This window comes from Zootermopsis nevadensis, unplaced genomic scaffold (genome assembly GCF_977971745.1).
Source record: "Zootermopsis nevadensis isolate Lab colony 2312 unplaced genomic scaffold, Znev_1.0 Znev_ptg000037l, whole genome shotgun sequence".
Classification (NCBI taxonomy): Eukaryota; Metazoa; Arthropoda; class Insecta; order Blattodea; family Termopsidae; genus Zootermopsis; species Zootermopsis nevadensis.
This window is the reverse complement of record NW_028259169.1, coordinates 8,490,183-8,511,417: the sequence shown is the minus strand read 5'-3', so window position 1 is coordinate 8,511,417 and position 21,235 is coordinate 8,490,183. Positions and strand designations below refer to the sequence as shown.

Genomic DNA, 21,235 nt, shown 5'->3' with positions numbered 1-21,235 from the left:
GCAACGTCTGAAAAACAGCGAACATTTTTCGCAACCGCCGGGGCACGAGGGATATTCGATGATCATTATGTGCGCACCCTGACGAACTCTCCTGTCATCTACCGAAAATTCCCCTGAGGTACATGCCCGTCCGCGAACACTACACGGCACTGCCGAACCAAATGCTGACTGAAATACCACTCCACAGATTGTAAACTTATATGGATCTGAAACGTACTTCTGTGAGTACCATTAGTGACATCTTCTCACTTAATAATGGCAGGAACTAGAGGACTGAAAATGAAGGAGAAACGAGCCTACCAACGTCGCCTATAAGAAACCAACTACCAAACACTTCCATAACCTCAAAAATCTTAAAATAATTTACGAAACCAACCACACCCAATAAAGTACAGCTCAATCAACTTAGCACGAAGCACTATGAAACAAATAACCAACAATTCGCCACTAGATCGCCTACATCCTAGCGCACATTTATCACATAACCTCTCGGTCACCGGATTGTTACTGCACCGAGCAACCTTTGACACCCTGCTCAGATCGATACCAGACAGGAATATTGAATACCTGCACGTCTACCTCCGAAACGTTGGTTGACATCTACCAGACTACACAGCGTAACAACCGAGAAGATAAAAATCTTCACACACATCGCCCTGATGATGGAGGTAGTATGACCTCCGAAACGTTGGTTGACATCTACCAGACTACACAGCGCAATAACCCAGAAGACGGAAAACTTTATACACATCGCCCTGATGATGGAGGCAGTATGACCCCCGAAACGTTGGTTGACATCTACCAGACTACACAGCGCAACAACCCAGAAAACAGAAATCTTCATACTCATCGCCCTGAAGATGGAGGCCGTATGACCTCCGAAACGTAGGTTGACATCTACCAGACTACACAGCGTAACAACCGAGAAGATAGAAATCTTCATACTCATCGCCCTGATGACGGAAGCAGTATGGCCTCTGAAACGTTGGTTAACATCTACCAGACTACACAGCGTAACAACCAAGAAAATAGAAATCTTCACACACATCGCCCTGATGATGGAGATAGTATGACCTCCGAAACGTTGGTTGACATCTACCAGACTACACAGCGCAACAACCCAGAAGACAGAAAACTTTATACACATCGCCCTAAAGATGGAGGCAGTATGACCCCCGAAACGTTGGTTGACATCTACCAGACTACACAGCGTAACAACCGAGAAGATAGAAATCTTCATACTCATCGCCCTAATGACGGAGGCAGTATGGCCTCTGAAACGTTGGTTCACATCTACCAGACTACACAGCGTAACAACCGAGAAGATAGAAATCTTCATACTCATCGCCCTGAAGATGGAGGCAGTATGACCTCCGAAACGTTGGTTGACATCTACCAGACTACACAGCGTAACAACCGAGAAGATATAAATCTTCATACTCACCACTGTGAAAACTTCAAATATCGCCCTGAAAATGGAGGCACTACGACCACCGAAACGTTAGTAAAATCTACCTGGGTACACAGCTCAACAACCCAGAAGACAGAAGTCTTCATACTCACCACTGTGAAAACTTCAAATATCGCCCTGAAGATGGAGGCACTACGACCACCGAAACGTTAGTAAAAATCTACCTGGGTACACAGCGCAACATCCCAGAAGACAGAAATCTTCATGCTTACCGCTGTGAAAACTTCAAATATCGCCCTTAAGATGGAGGCAGTATGACCCTCGAAACGTTGGTTGACATCGACCAGACTACACAGCACAACAACCCAGAAGACAGAAATCTTAATACTCACCGCTGTCAAAACTTCAAATATCGCCCTGAAGATGGAGGCAGTGTGACCCTCAAAATGTTAGTAAAGATATACCTGACTACACAGCTCAGCATCCCAGAAGACAGGAATCTTCATTCTCACCGCTGAGAAAACGTCAAATATCGCCCTGAAGATGGAGGCAGTATGGCCCCCGAAGCGTTGGTTGACATCGACCAGACTACACAGCGCTACATCCCAGAAGACAGAAATCTTCATTAAAATATATAATAAAATACAGATCAATACACAAAACTTTATTAGGATGTTAAAATTTAAAATTTAAATGTTAAAATTTTAAATTTTAAATTTGCGCTATTCATCTCTATAAGGATGTTACATTTGAGCGCTTTCATTCATATTCCACAACATGTTTCGATGTAATACATCATCTTCAGGTGTTGTTGTTTAAAACTATTTTATATTTCAATGAATGAATAATGAATTATTGAAAGGCATGCATTGAAATATAAAATAGTTTTAAACAACAACACCTGAAGATGATGTATTACATCGAAACATGTTGTGGAAAATGAATGATAGTACTCAAATGTAACATCCTTATAGAGATGAATAGCGCAAATTTAAAATTTTAAATTTTAACATTTAAATTTTAAATTTTAACATCCTAATAAAGTTTTGTGTATTGACCTGTATTTTATTATATATTTTAATCAAAAACACAAACATGACGCATGTAAACCTTGAAAGAAATCTTCATACTCAGCGCTGAGAAAACTTCAAATATCGTCCTGAAGATGGAGGCAGTGTGACCTCCGAAACGTTGTTAAACATCTACCAGACTACACAGCGCTACATCCCAGAAGACAGAAATCTTCATACTAAGCGCTGAGAAAACTTCAAATATCGCCCTGAAGATGGAGGCAGTGTGACCTCCGAACTTTACCTTTAAACCCTTTAAATCGAATGGTAAGTATACGTACCACCTGCTCCAACAATCAGTAAGACTTTGTTTTTATGGGTTTTGTGTGGTTCTCGCCGTAATCAGCGGTCAATTCCTTAAACAGCGTGAACCAGTTGATCTCTGTAATGGTGAAGAGTTGTGTTTTCTTCGCGGTAAGGACTGGATCCTTAAATATCATTCAAGGATTCATTTTCTAAGAGCATTCTGACATTCCTTTCAATCCATGAATGTACTTCAAATTCGCTACTTTTATAGAATTCAAGTCTTCAAGTTTATCATCATTTCCCTTCACCTGTTTACTGAGCCTGAGTTCAGTGTTATTCATGGAACAGGGCGCCATACCCTAAGCCAGATCAGTCCACTCCACACCATGTACGTTTAACGATGTCTGAATTGCGTGGAGTTCTACTCTCACGCCTTTATGGAGTGCGCTTTAGGCTGAGAGCTAAGTTTTTAATATTATCATTAATCAGTGCGTGGCTTGCGTTACGCAGTGGTGTTAAGACATCGCGAAGAATGACGTATTCTCCTTTAGAACCCTCGAGCGTCTGCTCTGGCTAAAATTTGTTTCCTTCTCTCTGGGCTTGAGGAGTTATGAAACTATAACAACTGAGAAATGTAAAGGGGAGAATAAAATTAAAATTAACCCTAAAGAAGTAGGATGTAAGCATGTGGCCCCATGGAGAGATCTCATGAACCTCTAAATTCCATAAAAGACTGGGAATTTCTTGACCTGGTCTCAAGGACTCCACTTGTCTCATTCAAAGAACATATGAACCCTGACATCTTACAGGAACATAAATTAGATTTATTGAAATCCATGGAATAATGTAGTGTACAGTATAGCTCCTACTACAGTGTACAAATGATAGGAAGGAGGTGGGGTTGAAGATACAAAATAAATGTTCCCCAGTGAATTTCAAACCTCTCTGGCAAATAGAAGTCTCTTCGGGAAATCAAAGATCAATACCTCAAATCACTGTTTTGATTAAAGGTACAGTAAATATAGCCTCCAGCTCATTTTATGATTTGAAACATTTTATATCCTCACTTAAATAATAACAGAGTTGGGATCAAAAGTAATTCATTAAGAACAATAATAAAGACGAATTTGCCAGACTTTAAATGGCAAAGCGTGATAACTCGCCTAAGTCAAAAGCAGGAACATTTAAATAAATATTATAAAACCCACGTGATAACTGCCAGCAAAGGTCTTTAAGAATTGTTTTCCAATCCATATGAAATGGTTCTTTAACCATGCTCAAATTCGCACGAGTTACTTATCAGCAGTGGGTAAAACAATTTCGAGATGATGGAACCACCACCCTAGCAAAGAAAACAAATGCTGCCAACACAACAACTCTCTGAAAGCGACAACAGATGAGCAGAAACGTCAGATACTCGGCCGCCATCTTTCGCGTCGGTCTACTTGATCATTGATCACATGTAGCAAAAAAAAATGTAGGCAGTCACTGCAATATGTCGTTGCCATGGCCGTGTCCAGTTAGGTTATGTATGGCCAGGTCATTATAATTATCTTTATTTCTCTTTATTATTCGTACGTTTAGCTGCTTTGTGATTCATATTTTCATTCTGTGTCTGTGTGTGTTGTAATTTCAAAGTCTTAAGATAGTATAATTGCGTTGTATTGTGAATCAAATATTAAATTAATTATTCGGTTTTGTCCGTCTAATCACAATTATATTTAAAATTTACAAATCAGATAATTAAAATATAATTTTATGTCCCACATCGAATAATCGATTTACATTTGGAACATTTTTACATGTTTCGGTTTCATCGAACCATCTTCAGGTGTAAAATTATATCAACAAACTTAAAACTCGATTACAATTTCGATATAATTTTACACCTGAAGATGGTTCGATGAAACCGAAACATGTTGTAAGAATGTTCCAAATGTAAATCGATTATTCGATGTGGAACATAAAATGATATTTTAATTATCTTATTTACAACATGTTTCGGTTTCATCGAACCATCTTCAGGTGTGAAATTACATCGACAAACTTAAAACTCAATTACAATTTCGATATAATTTTACACCTGAAGATGGTTCGATGAAACCGAAACATGTTGTAAAAATGTTCCAAATGTAAATCGATTATTCGATGTGGAACATAAAATGATATTTTAATTATCTTATTTGTAAATTTTAAATATAATTGTGATTAGACGGACAAAACCGAATAATTAATTCAAAGTCTTAAATTTAGACAGCTATGTTTCAAACAGTTGTGTGGTTAGTGCACATTCCCAGTTTCACTGTAAATTTATTCAAGATCCAACATTTGATGTCTTCTTCAGTGTTTCAACATCTTGTGCGTAATGTGTAGATCTATTTGTTAGCTTATCATTTCTCTAGGTGAATACTTTGTTTTGTATTATGTGAAATTTATATAATAGTACGAATTTTACTTTATAATATATATTGTATTATTATTATTTTTATTGTGACTTTTTCCACATCTATCTTCATCTGACTGTCTTATGGATCCATGAAATGTAAATAAATTATTATTATTATAGGAATTACTGTGCTTAATCTAAGTCCCTATAACTTGCATGTCACTTTGATGATGTTCACATGGCTTAAGTACAATTCTGCCATTACAATAATTTCATACAAATAGAATAGCATTAAGGTACGCCACAATATAGTCAATAAAAATATACTCTGCCACATTTCTTGATTGTGCCTTACGGAACGAACATAATTAATTTAAACTGTGTCCAGTCTGAATTAATTAGTATCTTATACGAAGTGTTCAAACGTAGAGCTTGGATGAAAATGTAATGGTTTAAAGAAAAATGTCCATATATGGGGATTAAATGTAAGATGCTGGTATATGAGGCTGTGTACCTTGGCATTAGTGCAGTTGAGCAATGGAAGGTTAATGAATTTCATAAAGGTTCACAACATGATAAGAGTTTATGTCCTGAAAATAATTAGTATAAATTTCCAGGCATGCAGTGTTCTAATTCTGAAGTCCTGAAATTATGATATCAGAAGTTTGCAAGTTTCAGTCTGGAATCTTCCAGTGTAAAGACTCTCTCCTGTTTTGTGTGTTTGGTGCACAAGAAATGTGCTATCTAACAGAATTATGTTTAATTCATAATTTTACAGCAAGAAATTGATATTATCAAAGTAGAAAATAATATGGATGTTCTGAGTGAAGAAGATCCCATTGGTATCAACACTGACGAGGTTTACATACCATCGACATTTTCTGTAAAGAATTTTGAACCGGAAGCAAGCATTGCTGTTAGCTTTCATTTGCATGAAATGGTTACAATGAAACAGCTTTTCTTCAGCTTAATAATGTTGCAGTTTTGTGCTCTGAACTGGATCACAGGTTCGAAGTGAATAGTCTATTGATTATCTTCACCTACTAAGTGATAACAATCGGACATAGTCGTAAAGAATGTCTGTTCCATCTCATGTAATGGGAGGGAATAGCATTGACTGATACATGTGTGGTTGTTCTACAGAACTGCACAGATTCACCGAAAGATATACCTGGTTCAGATAGTGAGACGTGTCACGATGGAAATCAGGTCGTCGGTATAAATACAGAGGATGTCACAGATATATAAGTTGAGAAACACTCTGTGCCAGTAACACAGGTTGTCTTATTTTCACTGCCGAGAACATTTTTTACAAGTACACAAAGTCACTTTTGTAGGATCTGAGTTTTTCACAGAGGTGAGTCTGATGATGACTGTCTTCTAGGTTGTAGCACCGTGTAGTCTGGTAGAAGTTTACCAGCGTTTCAGAGCTCCTTGCTGCCTCCGTCGTCAGGGCGATGAGTTGGTAACCTGTCAGATTACACGGTGCTACAACCCAGAAGACGGCCATCTTCAAACACACTATTGAGTTTTTCATCTGTTGTTCTGTCTGTCCATCCAGAGGAAATGACCCACTTCTGGTGAATAGATTTTGAAGAGTGCTTTCCAAAATGTGTTCAGTGGATTATGTTTTGTTGCACATTGCTTATAGAGTACTAGTTTCAATCAGTCTTTAATTTAGGAAAGTAATTAAATATTAAGTAGATTATGAAATGTTTTAAACAGTGTTATAACCACAAGAACATTGTGTTTCTTCATCCCCTCCATTAACCCTTTGAAACCAAAGCTCATCTGAATAATTTTGAAGAATTCATTCCGTACCACAAAGAAAGCACAACTCTTCAACATTACAAAGATCAGCTGGTTAGGTTAGGTTAGGTTAGTTAGATTAGGTTAGGTTAAGTTAGGTTAGGTTAAGTTAGGTTAGTTAGGTTAAGTTAGGTTAGGTTAAGTTAGGTTAGATTAAGTTAGGTTAGGTTAGTTTAGGTTAGGTTAAGTTAGGTTAGATTAAGTTAGGTTAGGTTAGGTTAAGTTAGGTTAGGGTAAGGAAATAATTGCTGTTTGTTAAAGTAGGTGGCGCATGTAGTTACAAATGGGCTTTAAAGGGTTAAGCATTGTTTTGATAGCACATCCTGCCACTGAACATAGTTTTCAGGACAGTAGACTGATCGACACCCATTTCTTCAATACCTGTTGGAAATCTTGGGTCTGCAGAAGACTAACATCTGTAAGTATAATAATGACAACCGGTAGATGGGAACAGAACCAATATTCAAAACATTGTTTATATCAAATATAATTCAGACAACACACAATGTCCAGATTGTATCATCAGTCTGCTACTGTCATCATTGCTTAGAGAATCATCAGTTGTCCTGTTATAGACCCAGAACAGTAATGATAACTCTATCCTGCTGTGTAGGTACATAGCGTAACAAAGTTATGAAGTTCGATCTGCCAACATTCATAGATTCTTAAAATGGATCTGCAGTAAGTGACACTGATATTAGGGTAAGCTGAGTTACCAGACTGCACTTACAGTGAATCTTGCCTAGGATGATGAACCGTGTGGTTTAGTCTTTCCACTGGAATGAGGACTGTCTGTCTGTATGAGGTAGCCCTCTAGTGGCCTTTCCATCAACTTTGAGTTACAACTGACCAGATGGTCAATCCTTTACTGTCCTGTAATTTCCTCTTTCGATGGCTTGACATTCCTTTGCCTGGTCCTGGTGGACCATCTTACAGGATGGGGTTGTTAATGGTTGCGTTGCTGCAAGCAGCCTCTTTGTGGGTGGCTGGCGTGGAGTGACACGCCATCATATATTGTGGGGGGGGGGGGGTCTACATAACTGGGATTAAAGTTATGATGTACAGTTTTTGCTAGTAAGCCTTTATTGTAATTTTGTATAGTGGAGGTATATTGAAGGGAGAAATTATTTCCAAGTTGTTTGTATCATGTTTCAGTTGTAAATCTGTGTAACTGTATTTATTTTGGTTTTCCCTGGTAATTGTTGTCGTTGGTCCACCGCGAGCCGTAGTTGCGTTGTCTGTGCCTGTGAACTTTAACGGTGCGTGGGCTAAATACTCGATGATGATCTCTTGAGGTTGAGGCACGTTTGGGATTAGTGTCCCTTTAAGTGTAAACAGTTTTGTTTGTATGTATTATTTTATATTTCAATACAAGGTTTTAAGACTCTGAAATGCTGGTAAACTTCTACCAGATTACACAGCAAAACATCTGAAAAGGCAGTTATGTTTATTTAAGCTGATTTTGTGAAAATATATTAACAAGAGTAGCAACACTATATGCTGTTAGTCAAAATCCATCAAGACAACTGCATAACCTCACTTCCTGATACTTAAGTTCCCACACACAAATTAATTTAACTTCTTGTGTGCCAGTTTTTCTAACAAAATCTGACTGGGTCAAGAGAACTTCAATTTGGACATTACGGCATGGAATAAGAATCTGGGAAGATGTGGCATAAGTGACATTTGCAAGTCTTCCATGCACTGGAGACACAATGCCCCTGAACCTTGTTCCTACCAGGCTGTCATTCAGGAGTCCAACCGATGCATATTGAACTCAGACCTGACAAACTAAATGCATTAGCACATTTACAATATCTCGATAATTTTATAACCTAGCATTCATGTTATGTAAATTCTTCATGTACCACACAGAATTAACAGTTTAAACTAATATGGAGGCCCATGATTCTTGCAATATTTATAAAACACACCTTCCACTAAATTCTGGTCATGTGATGGGGTTTGGTAAGTAAAGTAAAGTTTGTCCCACTATACGCCATGTAGGCGCTTGGGTGGAGAGACGGTATAGCTCCTCTCTTCCTTGACCTCGGCACTAGATGGGGGGTGTGTGGTCAGCATCACGCTCCGGTCGGCTTTACCTCCGGGAAAGGACCCCCGGTACCCATTGTAGAGGAGGCTGGGTGGACCCCAGAGGCTAGAGGAAAAATCCTCTGCCCCCGTCGGGGATCGAACCCCGGTCGTCCAGCCCGTAGCTAGTCACTATACTGACTGAGCTATCCAAAAAAACATAATTATCACCTTGGTTTCAGACACATTCTTTCTCCTCTTCATGTTATGTTCATCCAGAAATTTTTTCTCATTTCTTTAACAGAGTCCTCTGAGTGAACATCAACCTTTACACAGTGGAGAGAGTCCATATGCATGTAATGTGTGCAAAAAATCATTTCGTCAAAATGGTGGTCTCAGGACACATCAAGTCACGCACAGTGGAGAGAGTCCATATGCATGTAATGTGTGCAGTAAATCATTTCACTCAGAGGGGTCATATGAAGAGACATCAAAGTATATATCATTGAGACTGTTCTTATGTGTGATGAATGATCAGTGCATACGTAGTACATAGTATCCTAAATCCTATGACATGTAAGATATTTTCCTGCCCTGAGATTCTGAATAAATGTCAACTCGTGCAGAGAATATGTTCCGATACTGGAGTAACGTCTTACCTGTTCACACAAAACAGAAGATATATTTGGAAAAAAAAAAAAGATTGGCAAAAATAAACAGCTTTAAGGGTTTCAGTGAAAGTTCTGTAAGTTCTTTAGAACTATGAAACTAATATATTCATCTCAGCTTATTTGGCATGCTCTTCCAATCCTCTTTGCCTACTAAATATGAGTAGTTAGCTTAGTCCAGGAATCATCAAATGATGTTTCATTTCGTTTTATCCTCAGCAACAACATTTGTATATAGGCTAAGTGAGAATTTCTTTTGTGACTTTTTAATTTCTGTATTCAGTGATAGTTAATAGCAGCGAGTGGTATTGTGTGCCTTACTGAAGGAGTCAGTAATTGTCAACTGAAAACGGTCGTCTTATACCGAAGGGATTAGGAGATGTTACGTACGATGGGAAAAGTGTTATAATTTCCCAGCCCACCACTGACAGAACAATGTAAACTAGCAAATGAGTGACAATATTACCTGACGTTGACGTAATCTGACAGAAGCCACCAATAAATAGCTTCTGGTGCACGAGTCCCTTGAAACTTGTTTTCTGCAGGAATCAGGGCAAAGCACCACAGTGGTCAAGATGAAAACTGCAAAAAAAAAGTCACAGTTTTTAGCACTAAGAAAGTTGTTCCAAAACTGCGAAATTAATCAGGTATAAAAAACAATTTTACAACGTACTATGACATAAGTGACAAATCTATCTCATCTGCCCTCAACAAGATCCACAAATGGTAAAGCATCCATTCCAGACAATCACCGGTGAATACCACAGTCGAGCTATAAGAAACAGGATTGATTTTTGATGCAACACTAATTCATTCAAAACATAACAGAAAAATCTTAATAACAGACTCCATGCAGCAGAGTTCTTGACAGTCATCAAGGAATTCCCAGTCTTTCATTGAACCCTAAGTTTCACAGCTTGAGACACTCGAATCAAATACACACACTTTAGAAATCTCAAAAAGACTTTTAAAACAAATGCTAGGTCGGAGAAAACATAACATTAATCTATTTTAAGGGATATATTTTGTTTCATTTACGATTCATTAAGGTTACAAGAACAAGAAATAAAATTCTAGCTGGAATATTGCATGGAAGCGAGCACGAGGAAAATTTCCACTTAAAGCCGTCGTGCACAGTTAATCTACGAAAAATTTTTATAAACAAGGTTATACGAGAAATTCAGATTACACATCACGATATAAACTTAAATATTGCTCACAAATCAAACTGTGCATACCATAATCTTCTTTCCTTTATACTCCAACATAATACACGATCGCCCAACCTCCTGACCGGCTCCCCTGATAAAGAAGTGAGGTTAGGATCGAATATTTCCGAAAAACCAATATTATTCTAACTTATAGCTAGTGTAAGATAACAGCATTAACATACAAAGGACGTACTTGGGACTCGGGCTTTCTTTTAGTCGACATATTTCGCCTTACGTTTCAAACCAACAACGTAGAACACACAATTTACAAACTCAATTGCTCAATGCAAAATGGGCATAGAGTACAGAGTATAGAAGTTCGTAAACAATCACGAGGTACTGTAACCTGTACGAAAGACTTTCTAATGGAATGTCTGAAGAAAATCTACTCCCTCCCAAACCTGCTCCACAGTCCAGGTATTTCTTCTTTCAATTGTATGCTTTTCTCGACTGTTACGAAATGTATATGTTAATCTCTGTGTACAGCAAACCACTTTACAGCAGTTCTTATATTATGAGAAGAACACCAGATTCATAAGGAACCACTAAAGTAGACTCATGATGTAATTTATGTTCTTGACAACCAAATACGGTGCTTATGCAATTACAATTGCGGTGCCCGAATTTATAACTTGTGTTGGGCAAAGCCGTGGTCTAGGCAACACGGAGTTTTCCTCCGTGGCATCCCAACAATTACTCCATTCACACACAGAAGAAGGCAATGGCAAACCACTTCTGGATCATCTGCCAAGAACGTATATGAACAGGTCCCAGTCCGAGAAAAGGATCCTGTTCATATGGACCTGTCGTCAGACAGAACACTAAATAAATAAAATACAGACGGATTAAAACAAATTATTAATATAATATTCACAATATGACGCAATTACACTATCTTATCAGACGTACGCCGCTTTCGCACTACGAAAACTCTTTTATAGAAGCTTAGCAGCCAAGAGACGTGGAAACCAAGCGAAAGGATTTTGTAACCCACCCCCCTCCTCAGCCATGTACCAGATACGACTTCACTCCCTTCGTTGCATGAGAAGGAAGATAATTCATATGACAGCCTAACAGAGGATGCGTGATATTAAAATATGACGAGAATCGAACTCGAGCCGGAGAGAAGGAAAATACGTCCCCGTGACAGAATCTAAAAATGGGAAAATCAGCGCTTCAACTCTCAAGAGTCCATGTGCGTTGTTTGATCTTAGTTTACGAAAAAGATCAAGATGGCTGCCTCCATCATCAAGGCGATGAGATTCAGGTCAACATAATTTAACCTCGCCCTGGATATCTATATTAGCGTCTATACTTGATCTTAACACACGCGGTTCAATTTGTTTGTACGAATGATTTATCATTTATTGGTTTCATTGACATAGAAATGTTAATTTTCACCGGAATTAATTCCATCCTGACTCGAGTAATTTTGTTGCTACTCTATGCTGTGTAATCTGAGCAGTTACGTGAATTAAGAATAAGCAACGAATCCGATTAGTTTAATTTCATGTTAATATTTTTGCTGTTTCTAAATGATTACAATAAACTTTCAGCCCTTCTCAACTCTTTAAATCCCAGTGGTAAATGTATATACCATCTGCTTTAATAATAACTATCTTAATTTTGTATTTATGGATATCATATGATTCTCACTTTAACCCTTTGAAGCCGAAGATCGTCTGAATATTATTTACGAATCCAGTCCGTACCGCGAAGAAAACACTTCACCTCACCATTACGAAAATCAGCTGGTTAACCCTTTGAAGCCGAAGATCGTCTGAATATTATTTACGAATCCAGACCGTACCGCGAAGAAAACACTTCACTTAACCATTAGAAGTCGAATCAGGCGGTACCACATAAGATTTAACAAAAGAACATCCCGGTCAAAGCCTTAAACATAAAAATAAACTTTGTGGGATTTGGGGTTCTGACGGAGTTGGGTTGTCAAGCCTCTGGGGCTTGTTGGTAGATACCAATGTTTCGGAGGATCTGTTGCTTCTATCCGCAGGTCTGAAGAACTGTGAGCCCAAGCCCACATGGTGTCCAAACTCTTCTGTTATTTACCTGTACTCCGATCTTAATCTGTATGTGACAGGATATAATCTTGTACGATGGACAGATACATCTTTCAGCTCTGTGTATGTGGACGATACTTTTTGGCTTCATCCACACACGTGCTTAATTCTCTAGCTAAGATTACAGATGCTTACAAATAAGAGAAATTCAGACCTCGGTTTATTTTAATTAATTATTTTATTTTTTATATTCGACTTTAATGACTTTGACTGCAAGATAAACCAGTTACGCGGGAGCAGCGTGTTCGAGATTCAATAATACGTGAGGATGATGTTCATGCCCTGATCCGGGTAGAGAATCTGCCGTGTCAGATGGTTCTTGAATTATTATTTCCTGCTCGATGGAAACCCCGAACAGTTTGAAGCCCAAAATTTGTCGAAATAATATTCAAGAACGCAGTCTGTACCAGGAATGAAAGACAACACTTCACAGTTAAAAAGAGATCGGTAGTTAATTACAGTTTCTTACGAGAATCGAGAATATATATTTAAAGTTTTAAAATACATGATAGATCTGTTTTGTGTGAATTTCGGGGAAAAATATTAATGGGAGTCTATCAGCACGTTCAGTAGCCATAAATTGTAAGTGATTTATAGAAGTTTGTATTGTTCAATAAACCAGTTTCTGTGTATGGGCTTGTACACTTTTCTCTGATCCTTAATGTCAAAGCTCCTAAGGTATATTAGGTTTCCCATATTTTTCATTCAACATTTCAAGCTTTCGAGGCTCTTTAAGGTTTGATAATTGTGTTGGTTAATCAGAGCACTTGAAATACATTGTTTCTGTGTTCTAGTACCATAATGTCAGAAGAGATATAGTACATTGATCTGAATCATTAAAACAGAGATTCCTTTGAAACACAGGGAGTCAGAATGATGTTCATAAGAACATAAAACATGCTGATGATAGGAAACTTAAAACTGTTTGTCCACTTGGGTGCGAGCAGTGGTTGTCAGCTGACGTTCCACTGAGAGAAACGGACTTGTCTCCGGGAGAGCTGCGCCTAGATGCTACGTGTGTCGAGGGAGCGGGTCCCGGCTGGGAACCGGGGCCCTTGGCTAAAGGTTTCAGCGCGGTGGGGTGACCTTTAGTGGGGAGCGGTGCCGAGGAATCCAAACTTCTAACTCCCCAGAGACTAATCTTTCTCTGCCCTCCCAGCGCCTGGCCCAGAAGAGGAATGCCTTCTCGACACCAGGACATGATCAATCTGATTGACCACTCCCATACTTGGTACCTTCCAAACAAAGGACAAGTTTCTGAAGTGTCCTTCGAGCCTTATCTTGCACATTCTGTCTCCTAAAGGCTCGAAACCCTGCCACGTCCATCCCATACTTCAGCGCCTCCGTCATCATTTGGCCACGGTCAGTGTCGCGGTTCGCTTCCGAGTCCGTGAACGTTTGCCAGGGTCCATTACCAAAATGATCCATCCGAGGCTCTTTTGAGAGTATCCTAACAGTAATCGTTTTCCGGGGTGGGGTTGTTATAACCCCAAGCCCCAACCTGGAGGACCAGGGTATCGCTCTTAGACCTGTCCGGCTTGGGTGACCCTACCATGAGCCGAAGCTCCGGCCGGCATAGCCCTTTCACACGTGAGCTGAAGTGACTGCTAGAGATAGAAATCCCAGCAAAACGCATTGGACCCTTTCAGGCGAGAGCCGCCACTATGCAGCTCTCCCCGCTAGAAGCGGCTTATGGCGGGGGAGAGTCTTGCCTGCTTCGACATGGAACCCTTTCACACACGCAAAGGAACTTGAATTTGTAGGGAAAAGAGGTGGTTAGAGCAAAAATTTTAATATCAAACGTACCTACGGAACAAGTCAGCGATTTTAAATACTAAATTAGTCCGTTCCTTAGCTATCTTCAATGCTTTCTTGTAAACGTGACTATTTCTATGTTCCTGCAATCCACACTGAACAATATCTGTATGTTGGTACTCGTGTAAATCTAAGCCGCTGTTCAAAGTCTTGTAGCACCGATGTGAGATGTTCATCCTGGAAAGATAACATCTTTTTATCTATTAAATTTGTTACCAGTTTTTTCCCCAGCTACCAAATATGACACTGTCTCATCCAGTTCTATTGATTTGTAACTTAAAATACAAATGAAAAGGAAAAAATACAAGAGCCGAGAGGGTTTACAATGATCCGAGCTGTGCAATAAACAATCATACTGTCGTCTACATACGGATTTTAATTCTGTTATTATAATCATCGCTTTTCCAATTTCCATTAAGGAGTATTGACAACTGAATATATTTCACTAAAATAATTAACACTTTAAAATAAGCACGGTACGCTTCCGTGATAAGAGAAATAATCTAAAATACTTCATCCAAGTATAAAAAGTAATCAAGTATATCAAACTGCTTACATGAATATGAAATATATCTTAGTGCGAAACAATTTATATTTCACAGAATTTATTACAAACTTTTCTCGACTTACTGCGAGCAGGCAACAATTTTTTTAATAGTGGCCAGGCTCATCACTGCGTAATATCAGTCGGACTACATTTTTTCAGTCCCAAACTTTAGGGACAAACATAACCTTAGATACCCACAAATGCTCAGGTAGAATAGAAGAAATTTAATGAACAAATCAAAATTATTGTTCTCTGGCCAGAATACATTCTGTAATTAATTAGTCTTTATGGAAATATTATCTAAAAATTATACCGCTTCGACTGATTTAATTGAATGAGTTATGAAAATAAGTATCGATAGTAAAAAGCATGAAAGTCCATGTTTAAATAAGCAACTTTTATTTTTGTATTATTATCATTCTTATGTCCCACTACACGCCATGTAGGCACTTGGCGTTAACCTCGACACTAGATAGGGGCAGGCTGCCCTCGGAGGAGGAAAAACCCTTTGTCCATGTTGGGGATCAAGTCTATACTGACTCAGCTACCCCAGATCCCCTTTCTATCAATGAAGATTATTAATTATAAACAAGTCTGTAGCGTATCGTCCCAGCGAATTATGTTCATTCTGTGTGTGAAAGTGATGGGTAGGAATAACCAAATGTGTCTGTAGTCTTAAGTAAATGCCTGGAATTATAGGGTAGCATGCAGAATTTAAATCCAGTTATATTTTTTTTCCCTTAAAATCCATCTGCTACGTGTCGAGCTGAATCCTACCTTCAATGTGTCTATTCCTCATATTCACGGCGATTCAAATTCAGTAGATTTAAGAATACGCATGTAAAAGTGCCAGTGTAATTTACAAACCTTCTTTTTCTTTATCTGACAGCTCACGTTTTACGTAGTATAAAAGTAAGTCATGGATCCCATACTCATTCCGCTCGGACACTGCAAGCGATTTCTTAATAAACTCACTCGTCATATTTATTTCGTGGCCAAAGATTTCCCAGCACCTGCAATAAGTATAAATTTGTAAAATGAACAAACACGATTAAATCCACGTTTACGGATCACTAATTTGTGTCTGTAAGCGTATACTGTTATTCAAATCAACCAAAATTCAAATTGATTTAATTATTATAATGCAATTTAAATTGTAGTTAATAAATAAACTACAATACTGTAACAAGACGCAGCAGCAATTATTCATATATATATATTTTAACTCTTAATGACAAGAAATGCAGTAGAATCTTATAATCTGTCACACCTGATATACTTAAATATAAAACAGCTTTAAATCAAGTTCAAAATTCAGTCTGAAAATTACATGTTAATGACAATAAACAAAATGTATATCAATTAAAGAATAATGACTTAACCTCAGGTTTGATATTCACGTCCTCAACAAAGAGAGCAAAGTCCTGATAGTAGCATTTCATTTCATCTGGCAAGTTCTCTATACAAAGTCCAATTGCACCTGCTATGCCATTCTCTTGAGAAATACTAATTTTATTTAAATTTCTGGAACATGAAAATTTGAAATTGTTCCCATACGTGGGCACCTCTAGTGACAGGATACATATTCAAATGTCTGCACAAATACTACATATCTGTTCCTTCATTTCAGTAAATTCTGATGACAACTGTGAAATTGTAGACACATTTCTTGGAATACCCCCCAAAAGAATATAACAGGGTAAGCCTGAGAGACTTCACCAACCCTTCTGGAGTAACAAAGGAACTGACGCCAATGGCACATGGCAGAAGGGGTAGAGATCTGACTTGTTGAAACCTTTCAAATTTCATTCTGTATCATCTTCAAACAACTACCAGAAATAAACACATCATATTTTCTTGTGGAGTAACGTTCTGTAACTTCGATATAATTGTCGATGGTGAAACAAATGAAATATATCGTAACAAATGTATACTTTCACTGGTCTTATTAAAAGAGAAATGGTTTTCAGATCACGCCATACAGTATTTATAAGGAACATATTCAAAATGTAAACAAACTCATATTAAAGTGATAATTAGATATGTGCACAGGTCCAATTTGTTTTAACTCAAACCCAAATACTTAAGTAAGATGACAAACTTAAAATTCGTCAATCAAAATAAGAATCAATCTCGTTTCGTATTAACAGGCGTAACACTGTTGACATATAAGATATACGATTTGTGGAAGTAAGGAGAACCTAAGATACTCAGGTTAATACGCAAACAATTTTTTGTTGTTGCGAAGTGTTTCGAAAGAAAATCACCTATCTACAATATTTATTTTTTCATAATAACAAAACCAAAACTAATGCAACATGCATTTGTTTTTAACTCACCTTCAATTAAGTGCAATTTTTCCCTCTTCTGTGGCCCTTTCCTCAGCAAGGATCACTTCCTCTGAAAACACAGACCACAATCTTGCATTTTGGAAAACAAAATTGAATTTTCAAAGCGGAAATTAAGATGAGATTGACCGACATGACAGTAAATTTCTCTTCTATGCCACCATAAATGAGAAACATTTTGATTTACTTTCTTATTTATAGTAAATCTTTCAACTGATTTTTCCTAGCCCTGGTATTAGATCTGAAGATAACAAATTCGCCTCGTGTATGTACGTTAAATGAATTATTTGAAATAAGAGCAGTAAGAGGTGCAGATGTAAAATAGTTTCACTGGTTATTAATATCTGTTACGTGACGTGTATATATGAAATTGTTTTCTTATTTGTCATTCAGATTGTTCCATCAGTGGAAGTAAATTTAGAAATCCTTCAGGCATTTCTGTTGCTCAAAGAAACGAACAGAGCGGAACAACAGGGGAATCCCTAAATTGGGTAGGAGAAATAACAGACCTGCATATTTTATTGTTTTATTTTGATGTCAGAAAGATAAATGAGAGGCAAAATGACACAAGATCATGTTATAGACGGTACAGGAGCATTTTCACAGTCAGTGTAAATGAAAAATATGTAAGATGTGGTTTTATCCTGCTCTTTGATTCCATTCCATTAAAAGCGTGACAAATTTTAAATATTTGGGAGCAACGATAATAAATCGGAATGATATGAGGAAATCAGGAGGCGACTATATTCTGGAAATGCTCGACAATTTTCAGTTCGAAATATTTCGACTTCCCGTCTGATTTCTGAGAAACTAAAGATCAATATATACAAAACAATAATTTTGCCCGTTGTCTCTCTCTCTAAGGAAGGAACATAGATTGCAGGTGTCTGAGAAATTATAATTATGAAATTAATATAGTGCAAGCCATTTTTGAAAGAAGTCCTATTCCTTTACTTGTGGGACCATATCCATCAAACATTTGCTCCATGGCAGTTCACATTTTACGGTAATGTTTCATGCAGTAATCGAAACCCAAAAACTATTGCCCCCCCCCCCCCCCCAACAAAGCATTCAATCATGTGAATGTAACACAAACAGTTTTATCTTTGGTGACTCTGTTAAATACCTCGTCCATCTACTGGCATCTCTGCATCATTATGTTGTATCTACATTGTTCATAGATGGCAGGATGAGCACTTCGCAATTGATATACGATCTGTGGTTGGTAATCCGTCTTCTATCGTCAATCATTGACCGGTGTTTGCTATAATCTGCAAAGAAGTTTTAGACGAGAGCGGCTGGCATAAATGTACGTAAGGTAAGTAATTTGTGTTTAAATGCCCTCCTCAATTGGCCTGATTCTTTTAACCTTCCTTGTTTTAGTTCATATGTGCTACAATTAATTGCTTTAATTAAGGTTATTATAGGTTATAATTTAATTTGAATTCCTACTACAATTTCTTGTTCATCTGATAAAGATAATTTGGCGAAGTTTTTGTTTGTTACTGATCGATACGTTTCTTCGGTGCATGTGGATGCCCTCTCCAATTGAACTCTGATTAATCAGAGCCAATTTATAGCAGTTATGTTGGTGCAACTTGGAATCAGAAGACTCAAAATACAAATTGCAGTATGTAACAGTGCTTTAAAAATTTTCACGTTTTTATCTGTGACGATACAAGGGGAATTCAACCCAACATTCCTGTCCTCAGATTACATTTCAAAGTATCTGTGATAATTATGAAACATGTTCAAATTTTTTAAAAACTGGGCTGGCATTTTTAAAGCTTTGCTTGTGTCCGTAGAAACTTCTTTTTACTAAATGCTGCTTTATGATGAAGCAAAGGAAATACTCTTAAATCTCCCTTGAGTAAAAATTACGTCTGATAATTACATCTGTAACTATAAATAAAAATCATTATACTATATCTGGGTTCAAAATAATCTGTTTAAAAAATATACTGGAAACATATTTGTGCTGAGTCAACTTCATAGCGTTTTGAAAGTCAGCTGTATATTACAAATTATATTAAAACATAGTGAAACTATTATAATATGTGTGGTAAACTTTTTTAAGTACGCACCTTAAATTCTGAATGAATCAAATGGGGGTGTACGTACTCGTATTAATATTGTTTATACTTTTTCAGGTATCTTTTAAATTTATCTTAATATTTAATCTTACATGGTGGTGGCCTGCGTACAATTGCATCAGAAGATGAGATAGTAATCGAGTCTTCTGTTGTTTCAACACGTCGTGGTACTAACTTCGTCTAGCATTAAGCAGCTCAAATTATTGCTATGAATGAAATAAAGTGAGATGGGGTGCAAACCACATCTCACTATAAAAATTAGCAAGTCACAAAACGTTAAAAAGAACTCAATGAATATATGGAACAGCACTAATGTGCCTGTTCTTATCCGCAGTTTTCATCACAAGAAAGGAAACTGCTCTGAGTTGAGATTTTATGTTCTCGCAATACGTACATGAGTTTGCTACCTTCATCATCAGTGTAATAAGTATGATAATGAAGGCAGCATGCTCCTCTGAAACACTGGTCAATATCTACCAGACTACACATTCGCAACATCTCCGACGGTCAGCCATCTTCTTGCTCTGAATTATTACGGTACTTAAATTAATGTCCCCCTCGCTTCTCTATGAATTTCAACAAACACACTGATGTATGTAAACTAAGTGTCCTGGATAATTATGTCCATAATAATATAGATCAGCTCATGATTGTGCTCTGTATCACAATTTTCTGTTTTCATACCGTGCAACGCTTAAGTTATCCTTCAATCCCTTCTGGATCATCAGAAGCAAGTTCTAACAGGCAAGTTGCCTCCTCCACGACTCTCAGTTCTTTCAAAGCCCTTGCAAGCCGGGGCTCTAAGTTCGATGGGGATCGGAATCTCTGGAACTCGAGCTGGACTTCTGCAAAACATAATAATGCATGCCATTAAAACAACCTATCAGGGTTCTCAAATTTGTAAACATGGTTATCCTCTCCCCGTGCAGAGAAGTGGCAAAATCTCTTATGAGCTCTGGTGAAGGGTCTGGCTAAAACAGGTATCTCGAACCTGACCATCAAGAAGAATAATCAGGCTGGCTTGCATTATAAGAGGGGCAGAAAGAGGAAAGGTTTCCTCAAGAAGGTTGACTGAAAAACTCTGTTGCTGATTCAGCCTGGGACCAATGATGGGGGCTCTGCTGTTCAAGTCAGTAAATTGCAGAGGGAAGCCGGAGATATCCAGCTGTCAGCAGCCATGGATCCACCGGCTATGCTCAGGTATGGTGGTCATCAGGACATGGGCATCACTGTGGAAGTTCACGGTCGACGGTGTAGAGTGCGGAGAGGGAAACTGATGTGTTTCCTGAAGAGAAAGGCATGACACCTAACTATCTTGAGCAGCAGCACACTTATGTGTGTTCTTGAATGAGCTAAGGAATGGCTCTGAGGCGTAATTTCACGGGTAAGTCACTGGGAGAGAGTCAGACTGAGAGTTGTGAAGACTGGATCAATTTCAGAACTCAGAAAAATTTGTGGCATAGATCCCTGGGAAACCAGTGCAGATGGCTACCATGTTTATGAGATTTTTTTTATTATT

At 37.9% G+C, this 21,235-nt stretch overlaps 1 protein-coding gene and 2 long non-coding RNA genes across 7 annotated transcripts in view; 1 reads left to right on the top strand and 2 right to left on the bottom strand.

Annotated features, from left to right (window-relative positions):
* Nucleotides 1-5,017: 5,017 nt before the first annotated feature.
* Nucleotides 5,018-21,235, bottom strand: part of LOC147871886 (uncharacterized) — a 42,380-nt gene continuing 26,162 nt past the window's right edge. For 2 of the 4 annotated variants that reach the window (XR_015538174.1, XR_015538175.1), the window contains exons 3-4: nt 10,088-10,203; nt 9,193-9,612 (exon numbers count right to left, since the gene is read on the bottom strand). This is a non-coding gene — a long non-coding RNA (uncharacterized LOC147871886). Of the gene's footprint in view, nt 7,339-8,350; nt 9,160-9,192; nt 9,613-10,087; nt 10,204-10,859; nt 10,924-21,235 lie in introns of those variants that run through there. The other 2 variants (XR_015538177.1, XR_015538176.1) reach the window with 2 other exon arrangements.
* On the top strand, nt 6,344-9,583 carry LOC147871888 (uncharacterized). The gene is made up of 2 exons (XR_015538188.1): nt 6,344-6,470; nt 9,258-9,583. It is a non-coding gene; the product is annotated as an uncharacterized LOC147871888 (long non-coding RNA).
* LOC147871887 (structural maintenance of chromosomes protein 6-like) overlaps nt 14,690-21,235 on the bottom strand; it is a 30,922-nt gene continuing 24,376 nt past the window's right edge. Inside the window, exons 10-14 of one of the 2 annotated variants that reach the window (XR_015538163.1) lie at nt 20,401-20,561; nt 18,750-18,894; nt 17,615-17,675; nt 16,143-16,288; nt 14,690-14,905 (exon numbers count right to left, since the gene is read on the bottom strand). Coding sequence is in view for 1 of the 2 variants with exons in the window: in XM_087359875.1 (XP_087216001.1) it covers nt 20,517-20,561 (45 nt within the window). In the remaining variant the exon portion in view is untranslated. Of the gene's footprint in view, nt 14,906-16,142; nt 16,289-17,614; nt 17,676-18,749; nt 18,895-19,595; nt 20,562-21,235 lie in introns of those variants that run through there. The other variant, XM_087359875.1, reaches the window with a different exon arrangement.